This window comes from Salmo salar, chromosome 13 (genome assembly GCF_965601325.2).
Source record: "Salmo salar chromosome 13, fSalSal1, whole genome shotgun sequence".
Taxonomy (NCBI): Eukaryota; Metazoa; Chordata; class Actinopteri; order Salmoniformes; family Salmonidae; genus Salmo; species Salmo salar.
The window spans coordinates 66823412-66846611 of record NC_138303.1 but is presented as its reverse complement, the minus strand read 5'-3'; the positions used below and the strand labels follow the sequence as shown (position 1 = coordinate 66846611).

The following is a 23200-nucleotide window of genomic DNA, read 5'->3' as shown; positions in this document are numbered from 1 at the left end:
CTGCATCAAACAAACCTTTAATATCCATCAGTCTTGATTAAAAGCACCATTTGACCAGATTTGCCTATAACCACATTTTGATCCACATATAGAAAAACTACATTATCTGCAAAGTGAATAAATTACTATTGATTCATTCATTCATCAATTTCCATAAAAACATAGTCTAACTGATTTGTAACCTAATTTGGTGTGGCAGATTATAACGTTTCATGAAACAAGGCAACAATTGAATGAATGAGATATGCGTAGTGTTCCAAAACCGATTAGTTAACCTGCTGCTATCGCTACACTCGCTTGGTCTGTGGGTCCTAGGGCTGGGTCTCTAACCTGTCAGAATGTGTGTATTAATTGGAGAAGTGTGTTGAATTTGTTGAATACATGTGCCTAGGAGACGACAAGCTTACATGGGTCCAAGGTTGAGCACTGTTCAGGAGTTCCTTATGATGTATGTGTGGATTTGTCTTTCTGTAGGAGAAATGTGTGAAGGAGCGTATCCAATGGCATGAAAGACTGTTGAAGATGCTGTTTCAACAAGCCAACCAAAGAGAGGAGCGAGGTAGCTGTTTACTCAGTCACCAGTGCCATTCTCCCACTGGACATCAATATTCTCTTCATCTGTTTTAAGATTGACCAAATTAATTTGCATGAAGATCTTTGTGTGTCCCATGCCTTTCTTTCTTCTTCGACAGACCTGTGGTTGTGGCATCCTCTCAAAACATATAGCACAATGTTGTCTTGTAGTGAAAATAAGCAGATGATAATGCACTTCGAACCAAACCTGTCATAATGCTTTATACAGTTATAAAATGTTATAAATGCTAATGAACTGTAATGCTTACAATGCCTGTAAATGCACATGTTTATAAATGTTTACAAATAACAAAATATACATTTATTGATAATTAAATACAGCTCATTCATGAAATGTATTAAAAAGTGTTACCCACATTTTGGCAGTCTGCTCATTTTGTCTGCCCATTGGTAGATTTCAATCTCATTCCATAAAGTCAAATAACTATAATTCTATCCAGAATTTGCCCTGCTTCGATGCTAAGTTATGTCATTGTGACATGCTGTCCTTCCCTTTATCCTTCCCTTTATATAAACACATACACTGAAGAGCAACTTTCCTAAGTTCGCAGACAACCCATTGTTGTTTTATGCAAAAGAACTGAGACTGGATAGGACACACAGAGAGACTTATGCAAATGACTCTATCTGCCTGTGTGGGATACTAAAAAAGGTAAATGTTCCTCCACTATCCCACTTAGCTAAATGCAGATGAGCACTAGTTGGTTTGTGAAATTTCTATCCCAATACCAGCATGTTTTTAGAGAAAAAAAAGGACATATTCACATAGTGCTATCTAAACCAGTGAGTGGAACAATTCTTCAATCCAGGTAATTATTCTTATTTCTTTTTTTATTCAAAATGAATAAATTACCTGTTCAAGTTTTACATACTTATATTCAATGTAATATAAAGCAACAAAAAAATAGCCATTTCAACAAACTTTGAGTGTCTCTTGACTTGATTCATCTGGTTTTGACTGAGTTCAGATAGGGTGGAGAGCTGGAGTAACTGTGGTCAATACTGAATGGGGAAACCCTCCAACTTATGAATATTATAACAGCAATCACATGTTGGAGAAAATTTGAAAGTAAACTGCATTAGAATAACCTCAATATGATCTTTCTGGTAGAGCTGTGTGCTGCACTGTCCCAGCGAAGTTACAATCCTTTAGGAAAATCAGCAGTATTTATCATTACAGATATTAAGATGAGCACAGATGGTGTGGAACACTCAGAGGCTCACCATGAACAAGCAGGTAAGGATGTTTCACCTGATTTTCAATGTTTATTTTCTATTTGTTTATTTGTCGCTAACTCTTGTCAGGTGTATCTGAACAAATTATGATGAAATATATCTTGGTAAGTTATGATGTAAACTTTTCTCCTCCATTGCACCTGCTAAACATTTTTCTTAGTGATGGTGGTGTTTAAAACAAAATAGCCTTACAGAATAAAAAAAAATGGTCTGCTTATTCGTATGTTACGACTGTCCTCATGGATTTTGGATGCATGGGTATGTGGTGCTTCCATGCAGAGCATGAACATTTTACATTGCTATGGTTATTTTAATCCTAAAACTTTATTTCTGAAGTAGTTATGGTGTGTCTGCACATTTGTTTTGTAGCTTTAAGCTATATTTTCCACAAACTCTAGTATTGATCAGCATTTCTTCTACAATCCTTTACTGATAAGTGGGGCGTTAGGGCGTGTTGATTACCACAGTGTGAATAGTGAATTACTGTTTCTCTGCATAATCTTTCTGGTTGAAAGAACCTTATCAACAGCAAACATCTCCCCCAATGACACTTTACTATGAAAAAGTGTTTCTAAAATAGGATGTGTTGATTCTGTCAGTTGGAGGATCTACCAGGATGTGCTGTTTGTACCTCAAGCTGTTTGCAGAGAAGCTGCCACATCCCCAGGCTATTAGGTGACATGGAAGAGGTGGTGGAACACGGAACAAACTCAATGAAAATGTGGAACTTGGATTCAGAGTGTATGGAAATGAATTCATTGTTTTAAAATGTTGGACATAATCTTACAAAAATCGTTTTTTAATCAGTTTCCATCATGATGTTGCCTCAGCTTCATTCATATTATTCAAACAAATCACTGTAATACAATTGGGATCATTTGAATACACTAGGAGTAGAAACATTGGCAAATGTGTTGAGACAACTCAGAAATGAATGTTAGTAGAACTTTCCTGCCCCAAGGTTGAGAAACCTTGAAATATGAGTGCAGCAGTAGCTGGTTGCATTAACCTTTCAAGTTGAATCAACTTCACCTCATAGGATCACATCAGGATCACACCAGCTATGAATTTCATATAATCTAACACTAATAGCCACAACGCTATGCAAGACCATCAGGTAAGAGAGGAAAATATCACTATCATTTTACCCTGAGAGCAATGTTATCATGAATCCCTTCCCACAGCTTACAGTTCATTGTTTTATTGTATTTTTAAACACAAATTAACCAAAATGAATCAAACAACTTAACTCCCTAATTTTACTTTTTTTTTCAATGAAGGTCTGTATGAAATATGAATCAGTAAGATAGTTCTCTGTGTGTTAATTGTATCTTTGAGAGGATATCCTCTAAGCAAATTCATGAATAGTTATTGTATAATATACTAGAGCATGGAGACCTTTTATCTGTTTCAAGTTTTAATGTCACATGCACACGTACAGTAAAATGCCTTTCTTACAAGCTCTAAACCCAACAATGTAGCGATCAATAACAATGTACAGTGCATTCGGAAAGTATTCAGACCCCTTGACTTTTTCCACATGTCATTATTCTAAAATATATTTTTTTGGTCCCCTCATCAGTCTACACACCCCATAATGACAAATGTTTGCTAATTTATTAAAAATAAAAAACTGAAATATCACATTTACATAAGTATTCAGACCCTTAACTCAGTACTTTGTTGAAGCACCTTTGGCAGCGATTACAGCCTCGAGTCTTCTTTGGTATGATGCTACAAGCTTGGCAATCCTGTATTTGGGGAGTTTCTCCCATTCTTTACTGCAGATCCTCTCAAGCTCTGTCAGGTTGGATGGGGAGCGTCGCTGCACAGCTATTTTCAGGTCTCTCCAGAGATGTTCGATCAGCTTCAAGTCCGGGATCTCTGGCTGGGCCACTCAAGCACATTCAGAGACTTGTCCCAAAGCCACTCCTGTGTTGTCTTGGCTGTGTGCTTAGGGTGGTTGTCCTGTTGGAAGGTGAACCTTTGCCCAGGTCTGAGGTCCTGAGCACTCTGGAGCAGGTTTTCATCAAGGATCTCTCTGTACTTTGCTCCATTCATCTTTCCCTCGAACCTGACTAGTCTTACAGTCCCTGCCACTGACAAACATTTCCACAGCATGATGCTGCCACCACCATGCTTCACCGTAGGGATGGTGCCAGGTTTCCAACAGATGTGGCGGTTGGTTTCATCAGACCAGAGAATCTTGTTTCTCATGGTCTGAGTTGTTTAGGTGCCTTTTACTGAGGAGTGGCTTCCGTCTGGCCACTCTACCATAAAGGCCTGATTGGTAGAGTGCTGCAGAGATGGTTGTCCTTCTGGAAAGTTCTCCCATCTCCACAGAGGAACTCTGGAGCTCTGTCAGAGTGACAATCAGGTTCCTGACCAAGGCCCTTCTTCCCAGATTGCTCACTTTGCCCGGGCAGCCAGCTCTAGGAAGAGTCTTGGTGGTTTCAAACTTCTTCCATTTAAGAATGATGGAGGCCACTGTGTTCTTGGGGACCTTCAATGCTGCACCCTTCCCCAGTTCTGTGCCTCAACACAATTCTGTCTCGGAGCTCTACGGATAATTCCTTCAACCTCATGGCTTGGTTTTTGCACTAACATGCACTGTCAACTGTGGGACCTTATATAGACAGGTGTGTGCCTTTCCAAATCATGTCCAATCAATTTAATTTACCACAGGTGGACTCCAATCAAGATGAATGGAAACAGGATACACTTGAGCTCCATTTCGAGTCTCATAGCAAAGGCTCTGAATACTTATGTAAATAACGTATTTCAGTTTTTTTTATTTTTAATACATTCACAAAAAGTTCTAAAAACCTGTTTTCCCTTTGTCATTATGGGGTATTGTGTGTAGATTGATGACAAATAAATTTTAAAATAAGGCTGTAGAGCAACAAAATGTAGAAAAAGGGAAGGGGTCTGAATACTTTCCGAATGCACTGTCATACTACATAAGGTAGAACAAAAACTGATGAGAAATACAAATAAGAAATTGAATTCAGAAACAGTCTATTTGCTGAGTTATCAATATTTATTGTTGTATAACTACAATGATTAATTGCAGAAAGTGCCTTTCCAGATATCACTTTCAGAGGTGCATTGATTTCCACAGCAGTGTATCCTGGATGGAGGGCTTTGACACTTGATTCAGAAACTGTCAGTCCCATGACTGCAAACCTGGCTGAGTAGTCATCCAGAGCATGCAACCAGACAGTCTATTCTGTGTCAACTCCATTACCATTACTATTACTATGGTAATGTGTATTATGGGAAACAAAATCATAAGACACTTTTTATCAGAGATTTTAGAATTACAAGGGGTGTGATATAACCATTATACGGAAGTTAAACCCAGTTCCATTATAGTTCTGGGTCTGGAGTTAGGGCTCTATTCATTCTGTAAAGCTGAAACATTTCTGATTCTGCAATAGAAATGTAAAGACATTTTTTTTTATTGAACCTTTATTTAGCTAGGCAACTCAGTTAAGAACAAATTCTTATTTACAATGACAGCCTAGGAACAGTGGGTCAACTGCCTTGTTCAGGGTCAGAACTACAGATTTTTACCTTGTCAGCTCAGAGATTCGATCTAGCAACCTTTCGGTTAGTGGCCCTATGCTCAAACCACTAGGCTACCTGCCACCCCACTTTACAAAAATCACTCCACCATTTCCTGGTTGCTAATTCTAATAGTTAGCCTCATTTCAGTTTATGTGGCAAAACAAGCAAGTATAGTGTAGAGAATCATTGTACCATCTAAACCGCTGTGAAATATCTTTTCCATAACCAAAAATATTGTATTTTCTGCTGTTTGAATATGGTTTACAGAACCGAAATTAAAAGAAGGAAAAATTTAACTGAAGAATTAGAAGCATAGAAATAGCGCACATAGAACAGATCCACTGCTTCTTAGACTTTCTTTCAGTGAGAATGACAGATCAATAACACAATTTGATGTGAATTCTGTCGGGATGCCCAAAAAGTTAGATATTGCGGCTTTAAAGGTAATTTTAGATTGAGCTGACATATGCAGCGTTTATCGTGAATGCAGTCTTTGCTAAACCGGAACATTGCCTTTAAATTTCAATCACGCTGTAAAGCTGAATTTCCGCTACGCGTATTGAATAGGTCCCTTAGTCCGGGTGTACAGTGCACCTGGGGGCCTGTAAACAAGACAATGGAAGGGCCTGAAAAGGTTTCCAGGACTTCGTAGCTGATTTGCATGGCTTGATGATTTCCATACTGGAAGTTTGGCTTCTGAACAGGGTGGTGGGGGGGAGATTTCCATACTCTGGGTCAAGCAGGCACATCGCTCGCCACAAACTCCCAGAGGTTCCATTTGAAATTCAAATGAGGGAAGATTACCTGCCACAGCAGACCTTTGCACTCTCTGTCTGTCACATGGTATTGTTGTATTGAAGGGAGGGTGCCAGTGTAGGGTTAAAATTATCATAACCTTCTTAATCACTCCATATGTTGGTGAATCATCCATATGGCTGTATTGAATTTTTACATTTTACCCCTGATTAGGATAGATATGATTAGTGCCAAGAAACTGTATCTTGTATATTATTATCCTATATGTTGATAAAATTCAGGGCATGGTGTCTCTGTGTGTTGTTTATTATAACACGTTATAATAAATGTCATGAAATAACATTCATACATTATTTATAAACTATTAATAAACAAGTATTTCATAATTTGTAAACATTTATAAATAATTAATAATTATAATTATTAATAATTAATAAACGTTTATAAAAATGTATGCTAGTTTATAAAGCATTATGAACATTTACAAGCATTTATAATGCCTTGTTCATGAACGTTATTAGAAAGGGTTTAATGATTTGCTTAGTATTCCCTCTTGTAGCTTAATTATGAAAAACCATCCATACCAGTGATGGGCAACTTTGATGGGGGTGGGGGCTACAAAAAATCTGAACTCATAATCAGGGGCTGCAGTAGCTTGCGGGTCTGCGTACCCACATCCATACCCACACATGCAGTCAGAGCTGGCCCTAGCCTTTTGGAGGCCCTAAGTGACATTTAAATGAGTTGGGTCCCCCCCACCTTGCGAGCAAAATATTTTAGGAACCCACTTAACAGTGGAGAGATATCCTGCAATTTTGCCATGGAAAGAAGAAAACATTTTGTACTTTTAAAGACATTTTGCTGCAATTCTACACATTTTTGCCATAGGGCGGTGAGGACCGCCCTATGGCAAAAATGTGTAGAATTGCAGGACCATCCCTGAGCCATGCTGTTATCCAGAGCGCTACTTCATGTGTAGGCCTATTCTTAGAAACAAAAGGTAGTTTAATCCAGTTAGCCCTAATATGCTAGGAAGGGCATTGTGATATTTGACGGTCTAATATTTTATATTTGCTTTCTCCTGCAGACATTGAACAACGACAAGTGAGTATAGAAAACACATTTAATTCTAACTTCAGATTAACTTTCCATAAATGGGAATTCATTAAAGTGGGAGCTGCTTTCCGTCTGAGAACAGATTAATAGTAGGACGTTACAGGAAAACCATGTATGTAATTTATTCGATATAGAAAAACTTGAAAGGTTTTTACTTCATGCCATATGTCTCGAGACAATTGCTACTTGTAAGATTTTATAAGAAAAACATTGATTGTTTTGTCAGTCAAAACTGAAAGTAATGTACGATAGACCGTGTAAATAATAGAACATCTACTATCATATTACAGGAACTGAATAGACTGCTGGACAGTTAAACTAAGATCATCAGATTTTTCACACAACTGTTTATATACCTCAAAATGTCTTCCTATTATTATAACCTATTACCTATGTTATTCGTAAACTATGTATTTCCAATTGGCATTGGGAGATTGTTAGAGGTTTATTGTTTTAGTCCTGGGGGTTACAGAAACTGCCTCGAGCCCTGGTGAGACATTTGCATACTGCACTGCCTGAGGGGAGTTGTGTTTATCACAGTTTGTATCTTGTTAAACAAGTCCAGCAGCCTAACCCAACCGGTCCACACACACACACAGACAGAGATACACACACACACACACACACACACACACACACACACACACACACACACACACACACACACACACACACACACACACACACACACACACACAGAGACAGACAGACAGACAGACAGACAGACAGACAGACAGACAGACAGACAGACAGACAGACAGACAGACAGACAGACAGATCTATGACAACATAGGACAGATCTATGACAACATAGGCCAAATGTCAGCCTGGTTGTTCCATGTCAATTGATATCCAGATTTCCATTGAAAAAGACAAGACAGTGTTAATGGACTGTTATTCTTCTAAAGACAATGTCAACATCAGACATCAGGAAGTAGGAAAGTGAGTAATACTGTCATGTGATTGGTTCACAGATCAAAACAGAGGACCTCAACGACTCTCTCCATGCAGTCTCATCACACAAAACATGTCACCCGACACAAGGATCCCCAATACCTTGTGTCCAGGTAGGCCAGCTATCAGTGGTAGGTCACGCGTCTCAGTAGATCAGGGGCCATATGTATCTAGTGTCTTAAAATAGGAGTGCTGCCCTAGGATCAGTTTTACTGTTTTAATTATAATATATATGATTATATAGACAGGGGGGGACCTGATCCTAGATCAGCACTCCTACTCTATTGCGCTGGATACAGCGCCTTCAGAAAGTATTCACACCCCTTTACTTTTTCCACATTTTGTAGTGTTACAGCCTGAATTTAAAATGGATTAAAGTGTTGACTTAAATAACCTTGAAAATCTATGGCAAATCAATGGCTGTCTAGCAATGATCAACAACCAACTTGACAGAGCTTGGAGAATTAGAACATTCTGAAACATAAATCTGAATTTCAGTGGTGATTTTTATGTCATGGGAGTAGTTTAGGGTGTACTTTAGTTGCTAGTAAGTTGTGAATAATAAGTTTCACTAATTTCTCTTGTGAATACAAACAGACAGACAGCCAATATTATACAATCCAGGTGTGCAAAGCTCTTAGACACCCACCCAGAAAAACTCACAGCTGTAATCAAAGGTGAAGGTGAATTTAACATGTATTGACTCAGGGGGTTGAATACTTATCTAATCAAGATATATAGGTGTTTTATTTTCATTAATGTTTTACAAATGTTAGAATTTTTCTTCCACTTTGACATTACAGAGTATTTTGTGTAGATTACAATTACATCCATTTTAAGCCCACTTTGTAAAACAACAAAATGTGGAAAAAGTCAAGGGGCGTGAACACCTTCTAAAGGCACTGTATATTCCGCCCCATATTTAATGTCACGTAAAGCTATGATTATTGATAATTTTCTAAGAATATGAGGAAATGGTCATTCTGTAAGGAATTCATTTTGTTGGTTGTTTTTTGGTTTACATCCAGGTCTCTCTTGCAAAATAGATTTTATCTAAACGAGACTCATCTGGATAAATAAAGATTCAATATATGAAAAATCTAAGATAGTATTTCTGTTTCCACAGGAGCTCCCTTCCCTCCACACCATGCCGCAGCTGGTGCTTATGTCAGGCACTCACCACCTCTCATCCCCCTCCTCCTTCCTACTCTCACAGACACAACACACGGGGCATCAAGGTACACATGTATCATGTAAACATTCCCACAGTTCCCAGTTTTTCCAGATACAGTATACCAGTTCGAGGACTCCAAAAACCAGGAGAGAATAAGCAGGGAGGGAATCCTCCAACTGGGAATCCTTCAACCAGGCTTTCTGAAAAATCTGGGAAGTTTTGAAAGTTGCAGTATCTATGATACTTCTCTAAACAAATTGTATCAATAACAGTTTCTTTTCCCTGTGTAGCACTTCTGCAGCAGAACCTGCACAACTTTCCCACCCAGAGCCAGTCAGGTCTCCTCCAGCACCAGCCTGGGTTAGCACTAACACCTCAGGTAAAAATCACACCTCTTACACCAGTTGACATTATTAGCTGTATGAGGCAGAGAGATGTAAGTCAAGAGACCGCATTTGCAGAGAAGATTAAAGGGCAACAATACAGGTTATGCATCCGGATCCTTGAACTTGATAACCGAATTAACCGTTTATAGGACATACCATGAGAGGGATAAGGACTTACAGTATCATAGAACTTTCACTGACATCAGTCAGATATACACTAAGTGTACAAAACATTAAGAACACCTTCCTAATATTGAGTTCAGGGCCGGTCCATGCCATTTTTGGCGAGACCAAAAAATGCCACCCCGCAAAACTAGAATAGTCCCAGTAAGCAAAATGACATTGAAAAGATGTTTAAAATATGTTTTTTCCAGATTGTGAAGTTAGTTTCAATTTAGGTTCTGAATGAAATGTGAAAATACATATTTTCCGTACATTTAAAATACATATTTTCCAGTAAGTTTAAAAGGCATCTTTTCCAGAAAAATACGTATTTTCCGGACATTGAAATCAGGTTCATTTTCGGTTCTGAATAACAGTAGAAAATACCTATTTTCCGGATGTTGAAAATACGTATTTTCCAGACAATGAAAAAAATACAGATTTTCCGGATGTTGAAATCAGGTTAATTTTGGTTCTGAATAAAAGTTGAAAAGTTGTAATTTATATAAAATCTGAACCAAACATAGACGTCTATGATTGGCTCATATTTGACCAGACCTTACAAAAAATCTATGTCTATGAACATTGAAATCAAGGCCGGTTTGGACCGCACAAAATCTGAACCAAATATAGACGTCTATGATTGGTTCAGATTTGGTCCGGACTGGACCAAAAACCAATGACCGGGGACGTAGAAGTTAAGGCCGGTCCGGACTGCACCAAAATAAGACATCAAGAAGGCGTTGGCGTCAGTCTGTGCTTACTGAGGTGTAGCCTACAGTGTTGCCTGAAATTGTGTTTTATGAATGCCCATCTATGTGGTAACCCTATTGTTTGTAAAATCAAATCCAATCAAATTTTATTGGTCACATACATATGGTTAGCAGATGTTAATGCGAGTGTAGCGAAATGCTTGTGCTTCTAGTTCCAACCATGCAGTAATATCTACCAAGTAATCTAACAATTTCACAACAACTACCTTATACACACAAGTGTAAAGGAATGAATAAGAATATGTACATATAAATATATAGATGAGTGATGGCCGAATGGCATAGGCAAGATGAAGTAGATGGTATAGAGTACAGTATATACAAATGAGATGAGTAATGTAGGGTATGTAAACATTATATACAAGTGGCATAGTTTAAAGTGACTAGTGATACATTTATTACATCCAATTTTTAATTATTAAAGTGGCTAGAGATTTGAGTCAGTATGTTGGCAGCAGCCACTCAATGTTAGTGATGGCTGTTTAACAGTCTGATGGCCTTGAGATAAAAGCTGTTGTTCAGTCTCTCGGTCCCAGCTTTGATGCACCTGTACTGACCTCGCCTTCTGGATGATAGCTGGGTGAACAGGCAGTGGCTCGGGTGGTTGTTGTCCTTGATGATCTTTTTGGTCTTCCTGTGACAATCGGGTGGTGTAGGTGTCCTGGAGGGCAGGTAGTTTGCCATCGGTGATGCGTTGTGCAGACCTCACTACCCTCTGGAGAGTCTTGCGGTTGTGGGCGGAGCAGTTGCCGTACCAGGCGGTGATACAGCCCGACAGGATGCTCTCGATTGTGCATCTGTAAAGGTTTCTGAGTATTTTTGGTGACAAACCAAATTTCTTCAGGCTCCTGAGGTTGAAGAGGTGCTGTTGCACCTTCTTCACCACGCTGTCTGTGTGGGTGGATCATTTCAGTTTGACCGTGATGTGTACGCCGAGGAACTTAAAACTTTCCACCTTCTCCATTACTGTCCCGTCGATGTGGATAGGGGGCTGCTCCCTCTGCTGTTTCCTGAAGTCTATGATCATCTCCTTTGTTTTGTTGACGTTGAGTGTGAGGTTATTTTCCTGACACCATTCTCCGGGGGCCCTCACCTCCTCCCTGTAGGCCGTCTTGTCGTTGTCGGTAATCAAGCCTACCACTGTAGTGTCGTCTGCAAACTTGATGATTGAGTTGGAGGCATGCATGGCCACGCAGTCATGAGTGAACAGGGAGTACAGGAGAGGGCTGAGAACACACCCTTGTTGGGCCCCAGTGTAGAGGATCAGCGGGTGGAGATGTTGTTTCCTACCCTCACCACCTGGGGCGGCCCGTCAGACAGTCCAGGACCCATTTGCACAGGGCTGGGTCGAGACCCAGGGTCTTGAGCTTAATGACGAGTTTGGAGGGTACTATGGTGTTAAATGCTGAGCTGTAGTCGATGAACAGCATTCTTACATAGGTATTCCTCTTGTCCAGATGGGTTAGGGCAGTGTGCAGTGTGATTGCCATTGCGTCGTCTGTGGACCTATTGGGGCGGTAAGCAAATTGGAGTGGGTCTAGGGTGTCAGGTAGGGTGGAGGTGATATGATCCTTGACTAGTCTCTCAAAGCACTTCATGATGACGGAAGTGAGTGCTACGGGGCAATAGTCGTTTAGCTCAGTTACCTTAGCTTTCTTGGGAACAGGAACAATGGTGGCCCTCTTGAAGCATGTGGGAACAGCAGACGGATAGGGATTGATTTAATATGTCCGTAAACACACCAGCCAGTCTGCACATGCTCTGAGGACGCGGCTGGGGATGCCGTCTGGGCCGGCAGCCTTGCGAGGGTTAACACGTTTAAATGTTTTACTCACGTTGGCTGCGGTGAAGGAGTCCACAGGTTTTGTAAAACACCAAAAAATACATCCGGTCTGGCCGCAATGGAATTTTTTATATGCCCTTCCATGTGGTAGGTCCACCATTTGTAAAACTGGTCGTTGCATTCGCTTTATTTGTCCTGATTCCTGTGACTAATCGATGTGACTATTTTCAATGTGTTCACACAGCGGGAAGTGCATAAATATATTATTTTTCGCTATGTTAAGTTTGTCAAAAATGTACGGATACAAACTTGAAAGCACTAATCATGACAATGATGTGAAAGTCCTGTACAACAGTTGTGAATGTCCATTACATATTTTCCATTTTACTTTGACCTGTTCTGGTTTTTGGATATGTTGTTTGCTAACACGACAGTGCCTTTTTTATTTGATTGGGTGCCATTTAGGTTAGGCTATTCGATCGGAGAAACCTGCATGGTGTAAAAAAAAGTGTCAGTCTCATAACATTGTCATACATTTTATCTCCAGCCTGTAAGCTACAGAAAAGGCCACATACTCTTTCTACAATATCCAATACGTGGTACATGATTTATGTTACACTCTTTTTTTGACGGAGCGTTGGTGGAGTGCCGCAGCGATGCATCTCTCCAACAGCACCCTGGAGAGGCGCACTGGGAATGGATAAGCAAAATATTTTGCGCCCTGCCTTTGACAAAGTGGGCACTGCTTATCACATGGCAGCTAAAAAGCCCTTATGCCATTGCTTGAGAGAAATTGTAATTGTTTAGGGGCAAAATTAGGCCTATGTGAGGTTTTATGTGTTGTTGGAGGTGTGTCTTGCTAAGTTTAGCTCAGAAAATGCCGCCCTCGTCAATTTGCCGCCATAGGCGGACACCTAATCCTGCCTAATGAGCGGGCCGACCACCCATTTTCCCCTCAGAACAGACTCAATTCATCAGGGCATGGACTCTACAAGGTGTCGAAAGCGTTCCACAGGGATGCTGGCCCATGTTGACTCCAATGCTTTCCACAGTGGTGTCAAGTTGGCTGGATGTCCTTTGGGTGGTGTACCTTTCTTGATACACACGGGAAACTGTTGAGTGTGAAAAACCTAGCAGCGTTGCAGTTCTTGACACAATCAAACCAGTGTGCCTGGCACCTACTTAAATACTGTGTCTTGCCCATTCACCCTCTGAATTGCACACATACACAATCCATGTCTCAATTGTCTCAAGCATTAAAAATCTTTCTTTAACCTGTCTCCTCCCCTTCATCTACACTGATTGAAGTGGAATTAAAAGGTTACATCAAAAAGGGATTATAGCTTTCACCTGGATTCACCTGGTCAGTCTATGTCATGGAAAGAGCAGATGTCCGTGATGTTTTGTACACTCAGTGTATTAATGAGGAAATATGAAGAGAACATTTGCATAACACAAAAACATGTTACATTTCCATATGAACAAGGTTTCTAACACTGCTATAATTTTCACATAGCTGAACACATACACAACACTTTCTATCATCCATTTAACCATATTTCTCCTCCTAAAGGCCATGAGTCGGTCGGGCCTGACGTCGTCGTCCATGGAAGGACACGTGGACATGTCCCACCTGCAGGTCCCCAAACTCATCGGGGCCCCCCAGCAGGACGATCCCAGCGACCTAGAGGAGCTGGAACAGTTTGCCAAGGCCTTCAAACAGAGACGCATTAAACTGGGCTTCACCCAGGTACAGACTGAGGACCACCGGCTCAAAATACAATATAGCTTTATTTGTATTTTTGCAGTCTTGTTTTTTCCCTAGCCCCCGGACACCACACATACCGGCAGTGCTGTTTCTAGGCATAAGCGAAATAAGCGGCCTCTTAGGGCCCCACAGCCAAAACCACAAAAAATGAAATCAAATTGTTTTCTTTTTAGGAAGTCAGTGGGGGTCTCAACTTATTGTTAGTTAGGGTAGTAGAATACACAACATGCAATTTCGAAATTTTATGGTGCATCAAATGTTTCCCTCTTGTTATGTCAGTCACTGACAGTCACTCAATACGCCCACGTCAGCTAAAATTTTATAGATTTCTAGGTAAATTAGTCTAGCCAATTATCTAAATATTGTAGTAATCATGGCTGAATTACTGACCGGGAACGCAAGGCACGTGCCAATGGGCTCTGAACTCTTTTGTTAGTCACTCTCACTCAGATATCATATAAACATGGCATAAGTCATGGCAAAGTCAAATGTTCCTGTCAGCTCTGGGATTTGAAGCTACTGCCTCGCTCTGATTATTGTTATGCCACCTAACTTCTGTACTTGGTGTACTTGCTCACTTTGAAATAATCTTACTGTTGTAACACACACAGTTCAAAGACAGTAGTGAAGTGACATGTTTTCTGTAGTCAAAATACTTAAAAGAGATCAATAACATTATTATTTGAAAGTTTGCCATAATCAGATTCAAATATATTGTCACGATCACTGTCCTCGAACTCCCTGTCATAAATAAGCCAAGGCGCAGCGTGCCGGTAATTCCACATCCTTTATTTAGAAGTGAAACCGAACAAAACAATAAACAGGATAAACAGAAAGAAACATGACGTTCTGGGGCTGCTCAAAGGTAGCTACACAAAAACAAGATCCCACAACTCAAGGAGGGAAAAAGGGCTGCCTAAGTATGGTTCCCAATCAGAGACAACGATAGACAGCTGCCTCTGATTGGAAACCATATCTGGCCAAAACATAGAAATAAAATACATAGAATGCCCACCCCATATCACACCCTGACCTAACTAAACAGAGAAAAACTGCTCTCTCAGGTCAGGGCTTGACAGTACCCCCCCAAAGGTGCGGACTCCCGGCCGCAAACCTGAACCTATAGAGGAGGGTCCGGGTGGGCATCTATACTTGGCGGCGGCTCTGGTTGGGGCGTAGCCCCCACACCGCCCGCTGATACCCCCGCTTCTGTGTCACCGGAGGAACCAGACCGTGGATCATCGTCGGAGGCTCTGAACTGCCGACCGCCGCTGAAGACTCTGGGCTGCAGGCTGCCGCTAAAGACTCTGGGCTGCAGACCGCCGCTGAAGACTCTGGGCTGCAGACCGCCGCTCAAGACTCTGGGCTGCAGACCACCGCTCAAGACTCTGGGCTGCAGACCGCCGCTCAAGACTCTGGGCTGCAGACCGCCGCTGAAGACTCTGGGCTGCAGACCGTCGCTGGAGGCTCCGGACTGGGGAGCGTCGCTGCAGGCTCCGTGCCATGGATCATCACTGGAGGCTTTGTGCCATGGATTATCACTGGAGGCTTCGTGCCATGGATCATCACTGGAGGCTTCGTGCCATGGATCATCCCTACAGGCTCCGGGTCATGGATCATCCCTACAGGCTTCTTGCCATGGATTATCCCTACAGGCTCCGGGCCATGGATTATCACTGGAGCCTTTGTGCCATGGATCATCCCTACAGGCTCCGGGCCATGGATCATCACTGGAGGCTTCGTGCCATGGATCATCACTGGAGGCTTCAGACCATAGATCATCACTGGAGGCTTTCTACGTGGAGCTGGAACCGGTCTCACCAGACTGGGGAGACGCACAGGAGACTGGGTGCGCAGAGCAGGCACAGGGTATACTGGGCTGTGGAGGCGCACTGGAGGTCTGGAGCTTAGGGCTGGCACAACCCATCTTTGCTGGATGCTCAACCCAGCTCGATAACTGCAGGGCGCGGGCACAGATCGCACCGGCCTGTGAGTGCGCACTAGCGACAGTGCACATCACCGCATAACACGGTGCTTGCCCCGTCACTCGCTCCCCACGGTAAGCACGGGGAGTTGGCTCAGGTCTCCACCCTAACTCTGCCAAACTCCCTGTGTGCCCCCCCAAAAAAAAATCTTTGGGGATGCCTATCGTGCTTCCCTTGATGTTGGTTCTCCCCGGTCCAGCTCGTCTTCCCAGCAAGCGCACGCTGCTTGGCTTTCTTGTCGTGGGATCTTCTGTCACGATCACTGTCCTTGAACTCCCTGTCATAAATAAGCCAAGGCGCAGCGTGCCGGTAATTCCACATCCTTTATTTAGAAGTGAAACCGAACAAAACAATAAACAGGATAAACAGAAAGAAACATGACGTTCTGGGGCTGCTCAAAGGCAGCTACACAAAAACAAGATCCCACAACTCAAGGAGGGAAAAAGGGCTGCCTAAGTATAGTTCCCAATCAGAGACAACGATAGACAGCTGCCTCTGATTGGAAACCATACCAGGCCAAAACATAGAAATAAAATACATAGAATGCCCACCCCATATCACACCCTGACCTAACTAAACAGAGAAAAACGTCTCTCTCAGGTCAGAGCGTGACATATATCCTGTGTGTGTGTTCCAGGGTGATGTAGGCCTGGATATGGGGAAATTGTATGGGAATGACTTCAGTCAGACTACCATCTCCCGCTTCGAGGCACTCAACCTGAGCTTCAAAAATATGTGCAAGTTGAAGCCGCTACTGGAGAAGTGGCTGAGCGACGCAGGTACTATAGTGTATAACATTATATTTTGCTGATGTCTTTACACACTTGTACCGTTGATTTCTATGTCGAGGGGATATTTAGTTTGTTTTATTGGCTCCAAAAAATCATTTTAATTAATGTTCACTATCTCTTTCTACATCAGAGAATTCTCCCTCTGACTCTATGGCCAACGTTGCCTCTCTACCCCCCCTGATGGAAGGCTATGGAAGGAAAAGGAAAAAGAGAACAAGCATTGAAACCAACATCAAGTTCACCCTGGAGAAACGCTTTCTTGACGTGAGTTAACTCTGTCTCTCACCTTATATTGTCCCCTGCACTTCCAACCATAAATATATAATTTAGGAACTGTTGATATAATTCGTATTTAAAAAGACTTCATGCAGGGAGCAAAACAATCCACCATCATGCACATTGTTGTGGCACTTGAGTGACTACATAGCAGCCATTTTGAGTTAGTTGCAATGTTGATACATATGATATGGCTTATTATAAGACATTATAGAAGCTCATGCATGCTTATAATAAGTCATAAGCATTGTACCTGCAGGCTTTACAGTTAGCTACCAAGGTTTCTTTTCAGAACCCTATGCCCAACTCAGAGAAGATCACAATTATATCAGAGCAGCTACATATTATATGCCATATTATAAGGCATTATAAATGTTCAAGAATGCTAATAGCACCTACAGTAATACCATTATACCCATGTTTCTATTCAGAACCCCAAGCCTAACTCGGAGGAGATCACGCTGATCTCAGAGCAGCTGTCTATGGAGAAGGAGGTGGTGCGGGTGTGGTTCTGTAACCGTAGACAGAAGGAAAAGAGGATCTACTGCCCTGTGTCCACGTCACCCATGAAATCACAGAACTTCAATCCCAGAATGGTTAGCCTTAAATCTCTTAGCGATAATGTTTTGGGAAAATGTTGCATGTTTTTTTCCTGATAGTAAAGTGGCCAGCTCTGAATATTGCCAGTAGCTCTATATTTTCAAGTCAATTTGAAAGCCTATATATTTTTAACGGGGGCTGAACTTTCTGATTTGGCCACATTTTTCGCCTTGGTCGTTAAGAAGTTGCCCAGGCAAGCAATTGCTTTCGCCAATTAGCTTCAGGCGGCTGGTGTGCCACTGTGGCAAAGTTGATTTTAGTTCGGGGCCGTCAATAAATTACACATTGTAAATGCTTTCAATATTTTATATGAATTTCTACAGTTTATTGTTGGTTTGTGGTTTTTAAGTCATTGAAATTTAGAGCTATTGACCTTTTAAAATATTGTCTCATGTACATTGTGTAATTTACTGATGGTCCCTAACAAGACCCATAGGGATATTATGGGCATTATGATTGGGTCACGTGCAGCTGCACTCCAAATTGATGATTACTTGGTTGCTTCCAGCTGTGGGCATATGGGTAGGATTGAAGGTACCCTTCATTCCGTGACATACCATTTTTTTTACTATAATCTCGCAAATTTCAGTTTTGGATGAGACTGACTTGATGACCAACATTATAATATTTACACTTTGTAGTCAATTTTGACACTAGAATAAATGTTTCTGACTCCTATCGATAGCACATAGGCCGTTTTCAAAACGAGAAGTTGCTTCTTAGGGGCTTTCGCTCTTCACTGGTATATGATAAGATGTGTGTAATTAAAGAGTAGTGTAATAGTAATGCATTATGTACACTACAACACTTTCAGTACGTTGTCTTGTTTTTTTCCCACTAGCCTTCATGTAACACCCTGTTTCAGGGCTCCGCGTCCAGATCATACAGCCCTCTTGCTTCAGGAGGAGGCAAGTGTCACCATATGCACTTCATATAATCTGTATTTAAGACTACTGCATATACTGTGGGGTCCAAAATGGTTGACACTCTTGATAAAGATGAGCAATAACAACTGTATAAAATAAATAATTGAAAGTTTATATTGTATGCTCCAAAAAATGAAGAGATTATATTATTTTATACTAATACAATTGCTCAGAGAAATAGATTTTTTGTAACAAGTAATGTTTTTTTCTCAAAAAGGTAGGGGTCAAAATTATTGACACCCCTAAAAATTAGACTACTTTAATTTATGACAAAATGTAGTATTTGGTCCCATATTGCTAGAATGCAATGACTACATCAAGTGAGAAAGTTAGAGGGTCAAAGATCATACCCCCAAGACATGCTAAATTCTCACTGTTACCAATGACAGGGGAGGTTAGCATGTGTTGGGGGTATGATCTTTGACTCTCTAACTTTCTCACTCACCATTATTAACGATTCATTTAGGATTATCCATAATCATGGTAGCATCCACATTAATGTATAAGTGTTTAGAAACCTATCATATTCTTATTTACAATAAAAGTGACTCCAAAATGTCATAATACATTATTTACCATTCATATTTATTGGGTACAAAATAATCGGAAACACAACCAAAACTAACTGAAAATGCATCCAACAAGTTTTTAGAGTCACAAGCTTGATGTAGTCATTGCGTCCTAGGAATATGGGACCAAACACTGAACTTTTGACTACTTTATTTACAAGAATCATTAGGGGTGTCAATAATGTTTATCCTGACCTTTTAAAGATTTTTTTTTATAACTTGTTAAACAAAATCTCTTTCTATGAGCAATAGTATTAGTATAAATGTGTTTTAGCATACATTATAGCTCAATATTTGAATCATTCATTTTATACAGTCATCTTTATCGAAGGTGTCAATCATTTTGGACCCCACTGTAGTCTGTAGTACTTAAGACCTGTAAAAGTGAAGGGCATGAAGACATTTGTGTGAAATCCACACTGTCTGAGAAATCTAACCTATAAAACCTTCATCCATATGAAACTCACTGTATGAAGTCTCAAGCTTTCTCGTGAAGTGAGTGTGCATGTTAAATTGAGTTTATTCATTTGTGCTCTAGTGTCATCGAGTCCCTCTCCTAATAGTCCTAGCCATGGGCCTTCGCTCGGCACACTCTCGTCTGGCTCCACTGCTTTGACCTCCCAGGTCAACCAATCCTTCAGCTCACCAGGGTAAGGGACTCACCCCTCACCACAGCCAAGCACATCTGAACAGATTGCACCCCATTACCCACAGTATATAGTACACTACCTTTGACTAGAGCCCTATGGCCTGGTCAAAGGTAGTGCAATACATAGAGAATAGGGTGCCATTTGAGAGACACCGAGAAGATTATTCTAATGCTGTAATGGCAACATGGCATTGTACAGATGAGCGATGAATCTGTTATGTTTACGTTTCAGGTCGTGGTATCGCACATGGAACCCTATGCCTTATCCCCACTGAGAAGTCCTGCCTGTTGTGGAAGAGAACTAAAACTAATGATGTCAATGAAGGGAAACAGAAATGGATACAATCCATCAGACACACATAATGTCAAATGTCAAATACAATACTTGGTCCTGCTTTAAATTATGTTCAAATTATAAAAGCTTCATGATGCCTTCATAAGCACTACATAAATGTGTTGCAAAGTATCTTTAACCGTATGTCATGGTTTATAAAGGGTTCATAAATGTGGCCTAACTATGTGACATAATCACCAAAGTCAACTGCGACATAACCCACTATGTCGAATGTGATATAAACATGTGCTTTATAAAGAGTGACATGTTGTGCATAAGGCTCTAAAGTGATGTCATGTTAGTCACATTACTCCTAACTTCAGACACTTCTGCCCAACACATCCAACTTGGCCTTCATAAGTTAGGGTTAGGTTTAAAATCACATTTTTGTTCTGTGAAGGGAGTAGTACACAGCGTTGTACGAGATCTTCAGTTTCTTGGCAATTTCTCGCATGGAATAGCCTTCATTTCTCAAAACAAGAATAGACTGATGAGTTTCAGAAGAAAGATCTTTGTTTCTGGCCATTTTGAGCCTGTAATCGAACCCACAAATGCTGATGCTCCAGATACTCAAATGTTCTAAAGAAGGCCAGTTTTATTACTTCTTTAATCAGAACAATAGTTTTCAGCTGTGCTAACATAATTGCAAAAGGGTTTTCTAATGATCAATTAGTCTTTTAAAATTATAAACTTGAATTAGCTAACACAACGTGCCATTGGAACACAGGAGTGATAGTTGCTGATAATGGGCCTCTGTACGCCGATGTAGATATTCCATTTGATGTTATTTTAATGAACCAAAAATGTTAGATTTCTTTCAAAAACAAAGACATTTCTAAATGACCCCAAACTTTTGAACAGTAGTGTATGTGCTTACTGCACTACAGAAACTCTGCTCACCAAACAACAGTGCAGGGCATGCTCACTGAAATAACGGGCAACTACTGCACTGCAATTTGGGCGGCAGGTAGCCTAGTGGTTAGAGCGTTGGACTAGTAACCGAAAGGTTGCAAGATTGAATCCCCAAGCTGACAAGGTAAAAATCTGTCGTTCTGTCCCTGAACAAGGCAGTTAACCCACTGTTCCTAGGCCGTCATTGAAAATAAGAATTTGTTCTTAACTGAGTTGCCTAGTTAAATAAAGGTAAAATATATATTTTTTTAATTGTATTTGACCACCGGAAAATGCATGTAGCCTATACAGTTGTATATGTTGGATTCAGTTGAGCTGCCCATGTACAATGTGTTTTGTTTAGTTTTTACTTTACACCCAGCGTCATAACAAGTTATGACACGGTCATAACCATATCATAATATGTCATAACACCTGACATAACATGGTCATAACACTGTCATGACCCATATATTTACACCTGATGTGGCATATATTGCGTTATTTTATGGCTGGTTATGACACCTATTCAAATGTTTTTCCCTGCCAAGAAGTTTCCTTTCATTTGAAAGTTTGTCCTTTGTCCTTGTTATAAATTCTTTACAGTCATGTTTTTTCCCCCATCATATTTTAAATAACTATTTTAAAATAATTTTCTACTAACTTGTAGAAAATATACTTTTTGACACGGTCATAAAGCATTATAAGCACCCTGTGTCACTTGGACTAAGAAAATACACTTTGGACACTGTCAAGAAACATGACTATACTGTGTCACTTTACTTAGACTAAGAAAATACACTTTATGACACTGCCAAGAAGCAGAATGACCATCATAATCATATAAGCAAGATAGGCCTATCACGTACATGCACTTACGTCAGTCGTCAGTCAAAAATAGTCTTGTCATGCTCCTGAAATCTGTTCCTGTGTTCATCCCAATCTTCAGAAACAGAGCATTGGGGTAGGTGCATGTTTGACATCAATGTGTGCACAGTTACAATGCTAATTTAATATGGTACATTTCAGAAAATGTTATATAACATAAACAAGTAGGCTGTGGTGTAATGGAATGTTTTGCCTTGTGTGGTAGTTTTGTGGGTTTTGACACTCTTATGTAGGTGTCATAACCAGCCATAAAATAACGCAATATATTTCACAACAGGTCTAAATATGTGTCATGACAGTGTTATGATCATATTATGACAAGTTATGTCAGCTGTTATGACATGGTTATGACCATGACATAACGTGTTATGACGCTGGGTGTCAAGTAAAGTGTTACCGTATTGGGTACAGTGAGGTTAATTTGGACATTTCCTTTGTTATTCATCAGGGATTCAGGTGTGACAATATTTATGTGAAGGTGTACATATTAAAAGACAGAAATCTTACATAATTATGTTGTCTATTGTTTGTATTTGTATATATAATGTTTGCAAATATATTTAGGTTGTGAAATGATTAGAAATTATAGAGGGGCCAGAACTTTAGAAAAATTATTAACATAAAAAAAAATCAGCACTAGCACTAGGAATGTTTCAGAAGTGCATCACACTTTAACATCTGCAATGTGTTTCAGTGTGATCTATCAATGGTCCAATTCATACATTGTTACAGTTTATTATTTTCATGAAACACACTTTGTTACATTGTAGCTAGTTTTAGTGGAGTCTTTTGTGCGTGGGTCTATGAGGGTAATTGAGGTCATTCTTGCAGGGACATGTGGTGTGGGACAGCTATTGTCTTTACACTTTACCACTCAGAGGGGGGTATGTGGTGTAGATGTCTCCCAACTCTACGTCTCTTAAAGAGAGATTTGAATCTAGATCCGTCTCTTTACACTACACAAGTACTGTATCTCTCCTGGACCTAGTTTGGGTCATCAAAGTCGTATAGTGTAAAGA

General features: G+C 40.5%; 1 protein-coding gene across 2 annotated transcripts; it reads left to right on the top strand.

The window, feature by feature from the left end:
- Window positions 1-1216: 1216 nt before the first annotated feature.
- On the top strand, window positions 1217-22692 carry LOC106567566 (POU domain, class 2, transcription factor 3L). 2 transcript variants are annotated; one of them, XM_014137031.3, is made up of 13 exons: window positions 1217-1403; window positions 1775-1831; window positions 7244-7260; window positions 8247-8357; window positions 9353-9464; window positions 9691-9779; window positions 14078-14254; window positions 16895-17036; window positions 17179-17312; window positions 17756-17920; window positions 18766-18832; window positions 19958-20069; window positions 20301-22692. In XM_014137031.3, exons 2-13 carry the CDS (start codon window positions 1783-1785, stop codon window positions 20341-20343), a joined length of 1218 nt encoding a protein of 405 aa, XP_013992506.1. In that variant the 5' UTR covers window positions 1217-1403; window positions 1775-1782; the 3' UTR covers window positions 20344-22692. The 2 variants fall into 2 exon arrangements, with proteins under 2 accessions (XP_013992506.1, XP_013992508.1); XM_014137033.3 differs by having other exon boundaries at window positions 1219-1403; window positions 8247-8339.
- The last annotated feature ends 508 nt before the right edge of the window (window positions 22693-23200 follow it).

Bases quoted from the DNA above. Each gene is read 5' to 3' on its own strand.
- LOC106567566 (XM_014137031.3), top strand. From the start codon at position 1,783: ATGAGCACAGATGGTGTGGAACACTCAGAGGCTCACCATGAACAAGCA. The intron at 9,465-9,690 runs GTACACATGTAT...TTCCCTGTGTAG, and splicing joins ACAACACACGGGGCATCAAG to CACTTCTGCAGCAGAACCTG. The intron at 17,921-18,765 runs GTTAGCCTTAAA...TTTTCCCACTAG, and splicing joins AGAACTTCAATCCCAGAATG to CCTTCATGTAACACCCTGTT.